Below are 16,493 nucleotides of genomic sequence, written 5' to 3' on the forward strand. Positions count from 1 at the left end.
AGAGAAAAGGAAATTAATTCCTGACCCTATTATGTCCAAACCAAAATAACTGCATCACTAAATGCACATAACACATAAGATATACCTAATATCATAACTCATTGTTGCATTATTGTTTAGCTAGTCTTTTCAGTGTTTTAAGATTTATATTGAATAATATAACAGAAACGACTTCATGTTTGTATTCAATGCTAATTTATACATACCTAATGTATTTAATAAGTTCTTTTCACATTGATTCTGTAAAAAATTTTAAATTAACTTCTAATAGTATAAAAATTCTTACTCTAATATATTTCAAAAGAATTGTTTATATTCTGTGGAAGAAATTCTTAATCTAATGTTCATTTTGTAGGTTATTGAAGACAATGGTGTTCGAAGAGTTGTTGTGGTTCCTCAGGCACCAGAGTTTCACCCTGGTGGTCACACGGTCATCCACCGTTCTCCGCATCCTCCTCTACCTGGTTTCATTCCTGTCCCAACCATGATGCCACCTCCACCACGCCATATGTACTCACCAGTGACTGGAGCTGGAGACATAGCAACACAGTATATGACACAGTATCAGTCTTCACAAGTGTATGGAGATGTAGGTAAGACATCTTAAAATATTTGTTTTATTGAGTTGGATATTCTTTGCTTGGAAATCATCAGAACATATAAAAGAAACAGCAAGCAGTAGTGATATCACGATCATTTTCTATTACCTAAGCACTGTGTTAGATACTTCATCCTCATGATCTCCCTTCAAGGCAGATGAGTAAACAGAAAATCAAAGAGGGGAAGTAACTTACATCATGCAGCAGTATTTAGTGGGGCAACATTTAAAAAAGGTCTTTTCTCCTTTCCTGCAGTCTAGGCCCTAAGGAAATTTTCAGCCAGGAACAACCATGCCATTGTTAAATCCTGTGATGCCACCATACAAAGTTGTTAGGCTCTGTGAGGGATTGGGAGGGGAAAAAAAAAAAAAAAACAGAATAAGCCATAACCTCTGCCCTCAGGGAGGTAATACATTGCTGGGATTAATAGACTAACGTGCTGGGATTAATAGACTAACGTGCGCACACAAAATAATCTTACTCTTTCCCATGGCTTTAACCACTACCTATATACTAACAGCTCTCAAATTTACATCTTCAGCCAAAACCTCTTCTCTGAGCCCCAGACTTATTTCTAACTGCCTTCTTGATAATTCCACTTGGATGTCTCATGCATCTCAGAGCATTTCTGAAACGTAAAGCTCAGTTTTGGATCAACCTGCTTTTTCTGTGTCGTCTTCATCTCAGTAGGTGGTACTTCATTTGCTCAAATGAAAAACAGATGGTCAAATTTGATTTCTCCTATCGCAACCCCCGCATCAATTGGTATCAGTTTTATTTTTGAAAATTTCCCCAAATTTTGTACTTCTTCACTGCTACTCAAATCCAGTCCACCATCAGCTGCTTTCCGGTTTGTTTTCTGTTTTTATTCTTGCCTTTAATAATTCATTCTTGTAACCATTTTAAAATGTTAATCAGACCATTCATCTTTTTAAAAGATTTTGGTGACTTCCCGTTGCATTTAGAATAAAATTCTAAACCCATCCTCTAGACCAGGGTTTTTCAAATGTGCCACTACTGATGTTTTGGGATGGATAAGTCTCTGTTGTGGAAGACAGAACTATGCATTGTAGTATGTTAGGAGCATCCCTGGCCTCTACCCACTAGATGCCTAGCATACAACTCCAACCCCGTCCATGCACCCCACCCCCCTGTGGAATCTAAAAATATCTCCTGGCATTGTCAAATGACCTCTAGAGGCCAAAATTAGCCCTGGTTGCAAACCACTGCCATGATAAAGCCCTGCCCGGTGGCCTCTGACTGCCTCGACCCACTGCTTCCCCCTACTCCTTCAGTTTTTCCAAACCTCCAAGGCCTTTCTTGCCTCAGAGCCTCTGCACTTGGTTTTTTCTCTGCCAGGAGTGTTTCCCCTTTCCTGTAGAAGGTTTCCTTTTTCCTTTAGATTCCACCTTTCAGAGAGACCTTCCCTCACCTTACCATGTCAATTGCTAGCACTGAAACCTGTTCGTCTCTTTTATAAAACTTGACACAATTTTGTTGTTGTCATTGTTTATTTGTATGTCTGTCTCCTTTATTTGACTATAAGCTCCCTAAGAACTGAATCTGTTTTATTCATCACTGCTTTCCTTGCTCTTAGCAGTGCCTGTCACTTAGGCTCAGTAAATTTGTAGAAGGAATAACTCTAAAATTTAAATTAGGCAGCACAGTCTAGAGTAGTAGATATATTACATATCATATATATTTTTCAAACTTATTTCTGTTGCCCAAGTAATGCAGATTGATGCAGTAGGTCTGGGTTGGGCTTGAGATTCTGCACGTCTAACAAGCTCTCAGGCGATGCTCATGCGGTATCCAAGGAACACACTTCGAATAGCAAGAATTTATACTGCAAATTAGTCTCATCCTTCTATTTTCTTTACTGCTAATTATGACTTAGTTTCTTAAAAGTGTTTGAGGAAATTATTTTTGAAAAGTAGGTATTACAATTATTGTTATTTTGCATTGTTAAAACCCATTGTTATTCAGAGGAGACATGCATTAGAATACACGGATGGGATCCGTAATGATCTGAAGGAAAGTGAAGGGCACACATCCACAAACTAGCTACCCAGTGGTACAAGGCAAGAGTCACATTGTATTTGGGGTTTTAAGCCAGGGAATCTTCTAATAACTGACAGCGCTGGTTTCCTAATCAGTAGCTACCTCCATGACCCCTTTTCCAAGCACATTTTGTATATATTCCAAAGTGGGACCTGATTCAACATTTCACTGTCAGCAGTACCATTACTGAGCCTGAACTTTGCTAGATATTGTGCTCTTACATGTATTGTCTCACTTAAACCTCAATAAAATTCTGCAAAATATTGATGAGACAGGCTCAGAAATGTTAAGTAATTTCTGCAAGGTCACACTGCTAGTTGTTTGCTGAGGATTTTAACCCTCTTAGATCTGTTCCTGCCGTTTCTACTATAACATTATTTTTCCCCATATCTGCTTTATTATCCTATTTTGAATAACAGATAAACTATAAAAGCATTTGAATAACTACATTTAAAAAATACATACTAATTGATTACAGTTACTATGTTTTCTGTCTTTTTTGTTGAGATGTAATTTACCTAACAAAATTCACCATTTTAAACTGTACATTTCAGTGGTTTGTAGTATATTTACTATGTTATACAAAGTGTGCAATTCAGTGGATTTTGGTATATTCACTATATACTATATTCACTGCCACTACCTAATTCCAGAACACCCAAAAGAAACACTGTCTCTATTGACAGTCCCAATTCCCTCTTTCCACATTCCTCCTCCCTCCTCTTCCCTAATCTTTCTGTGTTTGTGGATTTGCCTATTCTGGACATTTCATGTAAATGTACATAGAATTTTTGTATTTCATATAAAAATTTCATTAAAATGTTCATACAATAGGTGGTCTTTTGTGTCTAGCTTTTTTCCCTTAGTGTAATGTTTTCAGGGTTCATCTATGTTGTCACATGAAGGAGTACTTATTTTGTTCATTCATTAGTTGATAGACATTTGGGTGTTTTTCAATTTTTGTCTGTGAATAATGCTGCTGTGAACATCTGTGTACAAGTTTTTGTGTTGACATATGTTTTCATTTCTCCTGGGTATGCACCTAAGAGTGAAATTGCTGGGTCATATGATAATTTGATATTTAAATTATTGAGGAACTGCCAAACTGTTTTTCACAATGACTGTACCATTTTACGTTCCCACCAGCTGTGTAGAAGAGTTCCAGTTTCTCCACATCCTTGTCAAAACTTGGTATTGTCTGTCCTTTGATTAAAGCCATCTTGGTGACTGTGAAGTTTTCTCTCTTTATGATTTTAATTTGCTTTTCCATAATGACTACTAATGTTGAGCATGTTTTCATGTTCTTATCAGCCATTTGTGTATCTTCTCTAGACTAATGTCAATTCACATCCTTCACCCATTTTTTAATTGGGTTTTTTGTCTTTCTGTTGTTGAGTTTTAAGAGTGTTTTATATATTCTGGGTACAAGTCCCTTATCAGACATATGATTTACATATTCTTTCATGTTGTCTTTTCACTTTCCTCATGGTATTGATGCAAAAAAGTTTTTAACTTTGATAAAGTCCATTTTATTTTTTTTTATTGTTTGTGCTTTTGGTGTCTTGTCTAAGAAACTATTGCCTAATCGAAGGTCATGCAAGTGAGTTCTCATGGTATACAGTAGTGCTAGGCATTTATAATTAACAGTAATTTATTGTATGTTCTCAAATGGCTAGAAGAGAGGAAGTCAAATGTACTCATCACAAAGAAATGATAAATTAATGATAAATGTTCTAACTTCCCTTATTTGACTATCACACATTGTATACATGTATTGAAATATAACTCTGTACCCCATAAATATGTACAATCAATACATTTCAATTAAAAAGTAAATTACTTTAAAAAAATTAAATAAAAAATAAATATTTTCTAAAAATAAACTCAGAATTGAATTAATATTTACTGATCATATTGACTTTATTATATTACTATTTGACTCTTATTAGAATGAGTACATTCTTCTGAATCACAACCTTGAGTTTATAATATCTGAAAATGTAGTTAATATTTTATATGCAGATTCTGTTATGAAATAGATGAACTTGCTTCTTCTTTTTGCTAACACCTAAAACTATTTTCAGTGATCATTTGCTTTCTTGAGTCATAAGGGAATTTAGGCAGGCATTGGTTTTCTTTTTACCTGTTTTACATGTTTGAAGTTGAAAGAAATGTGAAAAGTAAGAAGAGTAAAAGAAAAAGAACGGTGGACAGCTCAGTTAAGTCTGATTCCTCACCTACAATAATCAAACATACCACCAAGCTGTTTCTCTGGAGAGCAATAGTTGGGAAAAGATGAAGAAAATAAATGTTTCTGTAAATTTAGTTGATATGTATAATTATAGTCAAGTCACAAAGCCTGGTTCTGTCAGTTCATAGAGACACAGAAAGTGCTTTGTTTTGTAGAATTATTCCTCAAAATATTTTACAGTAAGTTTTATAATAGATTTATTTCCTATTCTTCTCTCATGCCATAAATTTACTTGGAAAAAGTGGTATTTTAACATTTGATTTTTATTTCTTCCTAGATGCTCACTCAACACACGGAAGGTCCAACTTTAGAGATGAAAGATCTAGTAAAACGTATGAACGTTTGCAGAAAAAATTAAAGGATCGCCAAGGAACACTGAAAGATAAAATTAGCAGTCCACCATCATCACCCCAGAAATGCCATTCTCCCATAAATGAACACAATGGACTTGTTAAAGGGCAGAATGCTAGTGGCATAAACACAGGATCAGCAAAAAACAAGTCAGGGAAAGGGAAAGGTGGTGCACAAGTTGATACAGAAATAGAAGGTAACTATTTAAAATATTCAAGTATTCTCATTGATACTTTTCATCATTATTCAACCTACTAAAACTATATTCTAACCTTTCAGTCATTTCATCATGGTCCAAATAAACTAAAGACTGACTCATAACCTAATATTTCCTAAATGTGGAAAAAACTTTTAGAACCTAAATTGTTACCAGGCTGCTGCTTTTGACAGTTTGGGAAACCTCAATTAGTAATTTCACATATTTCGTTAATTTTACTGATTGAGAGAAATTTCTATTTGATAGAAAACTCAGAGAGTAGAATAATGGTTATGGTGGGGAGGGGAGGAGGAAAAGTGGTGGACTGACAGGTAAAAAGCTATCCTTGTACCCTAAGCAAATCATTGTGCAGTATATGCATGTATTGAAACAACACACTGCCCCACAAATATGTACAAGTAAATGTTAAAATATTTTGAATAAAAAAATTTAAAATAAAAACCTCAGATACCATTAATCCAGATTCCTTTTCTTCTATTTTGGGGCCTTTGATAAGGCTATGTTGGTTTTTATGAAAACTTTACTTTTCCCAACTTCTTTATGTATAATTCCCTGACAGCAACTGGTTATGTCATTTACCAGTCTTTCTGTATACTCTGTAGTTAGAATATTCTCCATTCCTTTCTTCAAAAGGTCTTTTCTCTTAAAATCCCTTTGTTTCCCTTGGATCCTTCCCCTGACCTATGACTTCTACCATGTGAACTCTGAGCACTACTTTTTGTATATACTAGACTCAATCTCTGTAAGGTAAATATAGGCTGGTTTAACAGCCTGTCTTCCATATGCCTACAATGTGCAGTTAGTACCCAGGTACTTGTAACTATAAAGTTAATCCTCTTACTACTGCTTATCTTTACTTCTATACTTTCTATATGTGTGTCCTTTTGGGTTTCTTTGATACTGACTATGTTTGTTTTAACTTCTAAAGGTAGACCATGTCAAAATTTAAAACAGTTTTATCAAAAATGACTATGAAGTGTACTAACATGCCTCTTCATAAGTACCAATAACCACAAATCTCTCAGTCCTTGAATATGCTTATCTAAATTGATACTCCTGATTCTTACTATATTGAATTATCAAATAGTGCAGCTAATTAATATATGACTACGAACTAAGTTGCTTGCAACTTTGAAGGGGAAATATCAAAATGTAAGCCATGCTAACTCTTCCCACCTCCCTTTTCCTTTAAATTCCCATTCTCTACTAATAAATTTTAAATAATTCTTTAATGGCTTCATGGCTTGTGTATTAATGATATTTACAAAAATGTTCCCTGATCATTCTTTTCGGCACTGATGTTTCAGAAGAGTTAAGCTAAAGTTTCATGTCTATCAGTGGTGGCTATAAGTTATGGTCAAGCCAATCATATTCTTATTCGGGAAACAAAAATTAAGGCATGTCATGAAAAAATATTCAGTTAATTTATTAAGAGGTATGAGATTGCAAGTGAGAACTTCCCAGAGAATATTTTTACAACTGTGAATAAAAATATGCCTTATATAAGAAAAGTGTACTGGTTTATACACACCACACACACACACACACACACACACACACACACACACACACACACACACACACACACACACACACACACACACACACACACACAGTGGTGTTATAATTAGTAATCACAGTTAAATTAGAAATAGAAACTGAAGCTTAAGAATGCTGAGGAGCCACAAACTGCTGAATATGAACTAAGTAGTAAAAACTAGAAAATAAAAGTCTCAAATACCAACCTAGTTTTAGAAGACATATTTGGGAAGGAGAGGGGATTGCATTTAGGTTCATTTCTTTTTTTTAATTTAAATTTCATTTTGTTTTGTTTTTAAGAAAAAGATGAAGAAACTAAAGCATATGAAGCACTTCTTTCCAACATTGTCAAACCAGTGGTGAGTATCTCATGTATTTTCTTGGCATTTATATTTAGTATATTCATATAGGATTTTGGTATATTTTTATTCAGGCCTTATTTAAAACTTTATATTAGAAATGTGAGGTCAATAATGGATCAATGTAGGTCTGACATAAAGAGAGATACATTGATCAGTGAAGCAGAATATTCAGATAAGAATCAATTTTTTAAACATAGATTTGATATACACTAAATGACATTGCAGGTCATTGGAACAGGAAGAGCTCTAATAGTGTGGAGGCAACTGATTATCAGTTTTTTAAAAATCCATTTATATTATTTCCACATAAAATATATCCAATTAATTCCAGAAGCAAAATAGAGTTAAATAAAAAATATTTATAGGAAAACTAAAAGAAAATTAATATTTCCCATCCCTTGATAAGTGTACATGTAATAGAATAAATCAGAAAATCAGAAAAAGGTATGGCAGCAGAATTGGCTACATAAAATTTTGTGCATATTTTTTAAATAACCTAAATAATAAGTAAAGCCTATTTCCTGCTAGGAAAAATATTAACATCAAATATGACAAGATTAATATTAAATGTTTATAAAAATTAAATTTTTTAAACTCATCAAGACCCCAAAGTTTTCTTCATTAGTAATCAAAAGAAATATAAATTAAACTTCTCTGAAACTGTAATGTCCCATTTCTCAATAAAAACTATATAAATAAAAATGTTTGCAGCATTAACAAAAAGTAAACCAATTAAGGAAAGCATGGATAAATCATATTTTTACTGGGCAAAACAATATAACCATTAAAAAATATGATTATGAAAACTCAAAAAATATGCAAGGATGCTTTGGACAGAAGGGGAAAATGCTGGAGACCAAGCAATTTGGACACTGTAATTACAGCCCTGTAAAGAAAAAGACTTTAACAACCCAATTAAAAAATGGGCAAAAGAGCTAAGTAGGCATTTCTCTAAGGAAGATATCCAAATGGCCAACAGACATATGAAAAAATGCTCAACATCACTCAGCATCCGGGAAATGCAGATCAAAACCACATTGAGATACCATCTAACCCCAGTTAGGATAGCTAAAATCCAAAAGACTATGAACGATAAATGCTGGCGAGGCTGCGGAGAAAAAGGAACTCTCATACATTGTTGGTGGGACTGCAAAATGGTGCAGCCTCTATGGAAAATGGTATGGAGGTTCCTTAAACAATTGCAAATAGATCTACCATACGACCCAGCCATCCCACTGTTGGGAATATACCCAGAGGAATGGAAATCATCAAGTCGAAGGTATACCTGTTCCCCAATGTTCATCGCAGCACTCTTTACAATAGCCAAGAGTTGGAACCAGCCCAAATGCCCATCATCTGATGAGTGGATACGGAAAATGTGGTACATCTACACAATGGAATACTACTCAGCTATAAAAACGAATGAAATACTGCCATTTGCAACAACATGGATGGACCTTGAGAGAATTATATTAAGTGAAACAAGTCAGGCACAGAAAGAGAAATACCACATGTTCTCACTTATTGGAGGGAGCTAAAAATTAATATATAAATTCACACACACACATACACACACACACACACAAACCGGGGGGGGGGGGGGGGAAGAAGATATAACAACCACAATTATTTGAAGTTGATACAACAAGCAAACAGAAAGGACATTGTTGGGGGGGAGGGGGGAGGGAGAAGGGAGGGAGGTTTTGGTGATGGGGAGCAATAATCAGCTACAATGTATATCGACAAAATAAAATTTAAAAAAAAAAAAAAAAGACAGACTCTAAAAAAAAAAAAAAAAAAAGAAAAAGACTTTAAGAAAAGAAGAAAAAGACAAGAAGGAAAAATACCAAAATATCACAGTAATTGTTAATTAGTCTTTTTCTTTCTCTGCTCTTTGTAAGAGCTATAACTTCACTCCATTTTAAAAATAAGCTACAAACAAACAAAAAGAATAGTTCCAAGGATGATTGCCTAATCTGATAATTATGGACATTGCATCACAATACAAATATTCTCCTCCCTGTACCGGCCACCCCACCCACCCCCTAATAAATAAATAACAAACTAACAGAAGTGCCAGTGATTAAGATTGAATCTCGAGTATATTTATTACTAATATGTGAACTCTTATGGTAAAAGATGTAACACATAAATAAAGAATAAAAATAAATCTCCTTTACCCACTTCTCCAACTTCATCATGCCTAACAGTTTGGATTTCCTTCCAGTCTTGTTTTAGTTCATTTGTGTGTGTCCATCCATCAAAATATAGTTTCTTCTTTTGTTTTTTACAAAAATGGGGTCATACTATACTCTGTTGTTTTGTGACAAGTTTTTTTCACTTACTGTGCTATGCCTTAGCAATCTTTCTATGTCATTATGTTATTCTTTGAAGAGCTGCATAGTTATTCCTTCATTCAGAAAGTATTTATCGAGTCCTTACTATATGCCAGTATATAAAAAATATACAAACAAAATACTGTGTAATGGTAAAGAGTGCTATTATAGAAATAAGGTAATATGATGAGTTACTGAGGAGGTGGGGGAGTTATGTTAAATAGAGCAATCAGGAAAGACTTCTCTGAGCCTCTGAAGAGTGAGAAGGGTAAAACTTGGAAGGAATGAGGAAGAGAGAGCATGACAAGTTGGACAGATAGAAAGAACCATTATTACGGGAGTGTAGTAAATGGGGGAAGGAATAGTACAAGATGTGATGGAAGAAGTAGGCCATAGGGCTTTTTCAGCCAGGATAAGGCCATTTAACATTGATAAAAATATTTCTTGGTTTATTTGTTAAAAGAAAGAAATTAACAGTGGCAAATACTATTAACCCTACCCCAATAAATTCCATGGTCAAATATTTTATGGTAAGTTATCTAAAAAATACTTTGCTCTATTTTCAGTATGAAAACAGATTAGAAATGTTATTTTTATCATTTTATTCACAAAGGCTTACCTTTTTAATTTGCTGTATTTTAAGAAGTTTCTGTAAACCAGTCCCTCATTGAATAGGCTACTATGGTTCTACTTTTTTTTTTTTTACAAACCCCAAATTATAAATTTGGATGCCCTAGCTTTTTTTCATTCTTATTTGTTTTATCTTAGGAATGGAGCATATACATGTAAATAAATGTAAGCATACACAGAATTATTTTATTGTGTAAGTTTATTGGTGTCAGGCTCTGTTCAAAGTGCTTCAAATTCATATGTGCATTATTTTCTTTAATTCCTATAACAACTCTATCTGTACTATTTTTCCTATTTTATAGATGAAGAAACTGAAGCAAGAGTGAGGTTTAATAAGTAGTAGCAGAGCCAGAATTGAAATTCAGTCAGTGTCCTTTCAAGAAATATATTTGTAAAAATGAATATCACTAGATTTATTAGAAAAGGAATTTGGTAGCCTTAATAGGTTTGATGTTTGAGTGACGTGATAGCTAATGCTGTAATATTATCATAGTATATAATATTAAAAATATAATTTTCAAACACAGAAAGTAAAGCTTAAAACAATTCTTTCAAAGAATACCTTGCTCAGTGTTATAAGGAAGATGTAATTTAGTGAAATAATAAACCTGTGTCATAAAACTCAAAATAATGCTGATGGTTTTATTTTGCTTTGCTTTGTTTTAGTTTATGTTTACAGTTTGGGTGACTATGCCTCTTTGATTAAATTACTTGTGAGCTGCCAAGTACAGGTCAGGGTTTTTGTTTCGTTGTTTTTGTGTGTTTGGTTGTTTTGGCATGTTCTAGTTCATTTAGAGAACCAAATTAAATGTATTTGTTCACTTATTCATTCCATAAATGTTTGACCGCTTACAAAATGCCAGACGCTTTGCTAAAAGCTGGAGATAGAATGGAAAGCAAAGGACAGATACATCCCCTGCCTCAGAGCTAGTTTAGTAGACTAAGCATCATGCAATAAATGTAAAATTATAACTGTGAAGTGCCAGAACAGAGAGAGAGAGTGCTGTCAGAGTGTATAATAGGGGGACTAAACCTTGACACGGATATCAGAGAAATTTCCCTAAGGAAGGATGATTGAACTGAAATTTAAAGGAAGAGTGGTGGTTGGGCATTATGGGCAGGGGAGGGAAGAATGTGGAGATGGTATTGCAAACAGAGTAACTAGCATTTGTAAAGCACTGAACATGGTACATTTGAGGAACAAACAAAATAAGAGGAAAGAAAAACTCACTTGTGACTATAGTGCAATATGTAGGAGAGAACATAGCAGGCACTATTGTCATTAGCTGTTCACGCAGGTGTTGAGTGACCTGGGACAAGTCACATAACATTTCTGAATATGTGTCTTATTCCATAAAATGGAGAATAATGGTATTGTATACCCTCGCATGCTTGAAATAATTAACTGTATTAAAAGTGTTTGTCTTGTCATTTGGGCTTTGAAATTTTTCTGAGTCTTATTTCTATCAAAATCAACTGACATCTTTATTTTAATAATGCTTAAAATTAAATACATCTTGCCTTTTACTTATTACCTTCTTACTTACCAAATCATTACCCCTTCCCTTTCCCTTTTTATGGGTTACTAGAACTATCTGACTCCAGGTTTCCTTAGGCTCAGCCTTTGAGTTTTCTTCAGAATTATTCTCATTTCCTAATCCCCATGATCCAGAGAAGAATCATGCATTTTCATTTCTTGTGCTTTAATATGTCTGGAAATCCAGAAATTAGATACTGAAATGAGATACTGCTATTTCTCCATTCTACAATATTTGTCAAAATCCATAAAACATATATATTGTTCTGAACTCTTTTAATAGTTAGCTTCGTAGCTAGACTTTACTTAACTTGGCAGGCAGCTTTTCTCAAGGGTAGTTTTGATCACTACCTGACAAAGACCACAATCCATCTCAAAAAATAAAATATACTATACATAATCCAGCCACTTTCTAAAACATCTGTTTTCATTTTTGCCAATTATCATTTAGTCTTTGTCAATTCTCATACAATTTTACACGGTCATATCTATTTTCAACTACTCCTTAGAAATGGATTCTGGATGGAAATATTGTATAGTGGGAAAAGAATTGCATATTCAGGTCCTAGTCACTTGTCAAATGACCTCAAACAAGTCATTTAACCTTTCTGAATATGTTTCTTCTGTACAATGAAGATAGTTGTGCCTTGTTTTGCTACTTAGGCGATAGTTGTAAGAATCAAGTGAGATGGATGTAAAAGCAAATTTTACTTCCAAAGTAGTGTACAAATAGAAAACATTTCAGATTATTTCAAAATCTGTATTTTCAACCTCTTCCTCTAGAACTACATCTCTTCAGGCATCCTAAAGAATATGCAAGTTGAAATGTTTTGCCAGTAGCTCTAGAAAACCAAATTCTTAATCTTCTTTTCTATCTTCTCCTTTGTTCCTCTAAAATGAACAAGGAGTTGGATTAGATCCCTTTTGTTTCTGTTTCCTTTCAATATTTCCATCAGTGAACATTTACCCGTTCAGGTTGCCCTGGGTCACAGCATCAGTATCATCTTACATTTCTTCTCTACCTTTAATTCTCCCTGTACCAAATTGAACTCCAAGCTTTATCAGTTCTTTCACTATAATTTTCTAAGATCCACTGTTCCTTGCTGCCCCACACACAGAGTACTACCTCAGTCTTCACATAGGAATTTCACAGTATGCATGTGGGAGTCCACCTTCCTTTCTTCTATATAACTCTTTGTTATCCACCTGAAACCAGCAACAGAAAACAGTATTTTTAGGCATCATTCGCACTACATCCATTCTCCTTGACCTCCGTGCAGTATTTGACACTGTTGATCCCTTACTATTTCAAAAACTCTTATCACCCTTGTCTTTCAGGACATAACTCTCTTCCTCTTTCTCCGATGATCCTTTTAAGGTCCTCTCTCTCTTCCTCTCTGCCCACCCCTCCACCCCCATCCTTATTCTCTAGTAGTTCTCATGGGAGTAATACTACCAGGGAGTTTTTTAAAATGTATGCACATGCCTTGGAAAAACAGCTTTCAGGTATAAGCTTGAGAACATAAATTTACCAGTCCCATATTAATCACCCACCTCTTTTCTACCAAATTATATCCTATACCAAGTCCTTTAAAATTCTATGCAAAATTTACTTCTCATGAAGTTTTCCATAGCTGACCCCAGTGTAATCACTCCTTTTGTGCCTTAACATTTCTGTGCAAGTAATAAAATACCTTTTTAATAAAATGAGTTGAAATCAAAAGTTTAAAACGGAGTGGAAAAATTTCAATTAGCAATGTGCCTTAAATCTGTTTTCTTAACTGTATTTGCTAAAGTCAACATAGTATTGGAAGTCTGTTTAGTTAATTAAAAATACAGGTTAGTTAAAAGCTTAGTTAATATTTGCCAATGTTAATTTCTTAGTTTTGAAAAACGTACAGTCATGTGAGATGTCAACTTTAAAGGACATTGGGTGAAAGATAAACAGGAACTCTGTGTACTATCTTCCCAATGTTTCTGTAAGTCTAAATTTATTCCAAAATAAAAATCTTCTTAAAAATACTATGTCCAAGTAATTATGGTAAGTGTTCATCTCAATCTTTTACATAAATGCCTACATCTCACTCGGCCCCTCATTTTGTAGATGAGGCCTAGAACACTAAGAGGTTGATAGTTCAAAATTGCCAAGCAAATTAGTGGCAAGTGCCTTCCTACTTAATGTTTCCTCTGTCGCCTGTATTTTGGATGAATAGTCAGTACCCACAGAGCCTGATAACATAAGCTTCATAAAGTAGATGCCAGTTAATGCTATTGATTGACTCACCTTCAGAGTCCTGTTGATGTTCTCATAGTTCAAAATAAGTGTGATTATCACATAAAATCAAGAGACACTAAAAGATATACATATATGTATAGTAACAGTATGTTTGTTTTTTTTTTTTTTTTTTAAAAGAAAAAACCTCAGTTATAGTTTAATAGCCAAGTAGACACTGGTTAATACAAGGAATTGTTTTATGTCCATTGTAAACAAAACATAGTACCAAGACTTTAAGACGGTATTACAGTGAGTAACGTATTACTTTTCCTGTGACTTAACATAAGTAAAATAAATACAGTAATAGTTTTTTAATTTATTCAGATTTCAAGAACTTTGAAAAGTAGAGAAAGTTATACTTGTGTAGAGATTATTTATTCTACCTAATTCAAGATAGAGGTAATCCTCATCCTAGTGGTTATTTGGTTTAGTTTGGTTTTATATTTAGAAACGCTAAGGTTATTAAATATATATCATTTTAAAGCAAGCTTTTAAATAAACGCCTACATATAATCTGATATCTCTCTTACCAGTCAATCTTAAACCTTATCTAATCTCTAGACTTTTTTTTTCTTTATTAGGCTTTTATTATAAAAGTAATATGTACTCATAAAATGTATGACACAGTTAATTGAAACTTCCTATTTTTTTCCTCTCACAATTCTCCCTGCATCCCACCACACACATACACAAAATCCCCAGTGGTAACAATTAGTACAACAGTACATTTTCAGACATTTTGTGCATTTTTTAAAAATTAACACATCTACAGTCATACCATATATTCTGCTTTCCAGCTTTCCTTTGTTCCACTATTACGTAGCACCAAATACATTGAGGAAATCTTTAGATATCAGCACATATGTCATGGTAATGTGTTTAGAGGCTATATTATTTACCATTATGTAGTAAATGCTCTCTATTTCCAGTTTTTTACTGTTAATAATGTTGCAATAAACATTCTTAAATGCATATATTTGTGCACTTACGTGAATTTGTAGGATATTATCATCAAAAAAAATTCCTAGAAGTGAAATTCCTGAGTCAAAAAATAAACGTATTTCAAAGTTTTGTAATGGTCCCCAAGTTGCTCTACACAAAGATTGTACCAATATATACTGCCAGCCACATTTAAAAGAGTGCCCATTTCTCAAAATCCTCCAACACTGAATGTTATTAGCTTTTTAATCTTCCCCTATCCAGTAGATGAAAAGTGGCATCTTGTTTTAATTTACATTTATTTATGAATGCAGTTACACATGATTTATATGTTGTTCATTTATATTTGGGTTTTTTTTTTTTTGGACTATTGATGTCCTTTGCTTATTTTTCTCTTGAGTTTTTTGTTTTTTTCTTGTAATAACACTTTCTAAGTTGAGGAAATGAACCCTTTCAAATATGTCACCAGTGCTTTTTTCCTCCCGTTTTTTTCCTTTGACTGTGTATGTCTATGCTAATAGTTTCGAATGGACTGAACTGGTCTTTAAACTTTTGTTGAACCCATCTGCTCTTTCACAAGTTATGTATCTCATCTACAAATGGGCAGGTTTCTATTTGTGAATCATTTTACAGGTATATCTTAATTAACTTGAAAACCCATTAGATATTTCACTGCTTGTTGTGCACATTACAGTTGTTTCCAAGAGCTTCTAAATGTTCTGATTTTGCAGGCCTCAGACATCCAGGCAAGGACAGTAGTACTTACTTGGTCACCACCTTCCAGCTTCATAAATGGTGAAACAGATGAGACTACTGTACCAGAGCTCTATGGTTATGAAATTCTGGTCTCGAGTACTGGGAAAGATGGGAAATACAAAAGTGTATACATGTAGGTATTTGTTACATTTTGCTTCCTGCCATAATGTAAGTTAATGGTTTATCATAAAGAGCTTATTACTGATTTGTTCTGTTTTTCCTTCTTTGTGCATTTATTTTAAATCTGTAAGTGATAATGATTTCAATGTAAATAGTTGTACTACAGGCTGGTACACATTTCTGTCTGTACTCCCTCAGAGTACTAACTTTTACTTGCCAGTACATTCAGTTACTCAGGTTTTTTTTCCCCAGGTAGGCTCCCTCATAGCTGTTTCAGTATTCATGTATTCTCAGTGCATGAAATATAAATTTTAGTGTGTAGAACCCGGGACTAGAAATGGAGAACTCTTTAATTGTGAACTCATGAAGTACAGCATTGCTCCTCTAAGGATTTGGATATAATTCTTATATGTTAAAATTCATATCCTATTATAAAATGAATTTAGCACCAGTGTTCCTCATTTGTACGTTGGTATGCGAATAATCATATTTTAAAAACTTATCATAGTTCTTTTTCCTT

General features: G+C 33.8%; 1 protein-coding gene across 3 annotated transcripts in view; it reads left to right on the top strand.

The window, feature by feature from the left end:
* Positions 1–16,493, top strand: part of FNDC3A (fibronectin type III domain containing 3A) — a 194,308-nt gene that overhangs the window by 138,287 nt on the left and 39,528 nt on the right. For all 3 annotated transcript variants that reach the window (XM_063101768.1, XM_063101769.1, XM_063101770.1), the window contains 4 exons: positions 356–593; positions 5,189–5,458; positions 7,319–7,377; positions 15,829–15,986. In XM_063101768.1, the coding sequence (XP_062957838.1) occupies positions 356–593; positions 5,189–5,458; positions 7,319–7,377; positions 15,829–15,986 (725 nt within the window). The remainder of the gene's footprint in view (positions 1–355; positions 594–5,188; positions 5,459–7,318; positions 7,378–15,828; positions 15,987–16,493) is intronic.

Source organism: Cynocephalus volans, chromosome 7, assembly GCF_027409185.1.
Source record: "Cynocephalus volans isolate mCynVol1 chromosome 7, mCynVol1.pri, whole genome shotgun sequence".
Classification (NCBI taxonomy): Eukaryota; Metazoa; Chordata; class Mammalia; order Dermoptera; family Cynocephalidae; genus Cynocephalus; species Cynocephalus volans.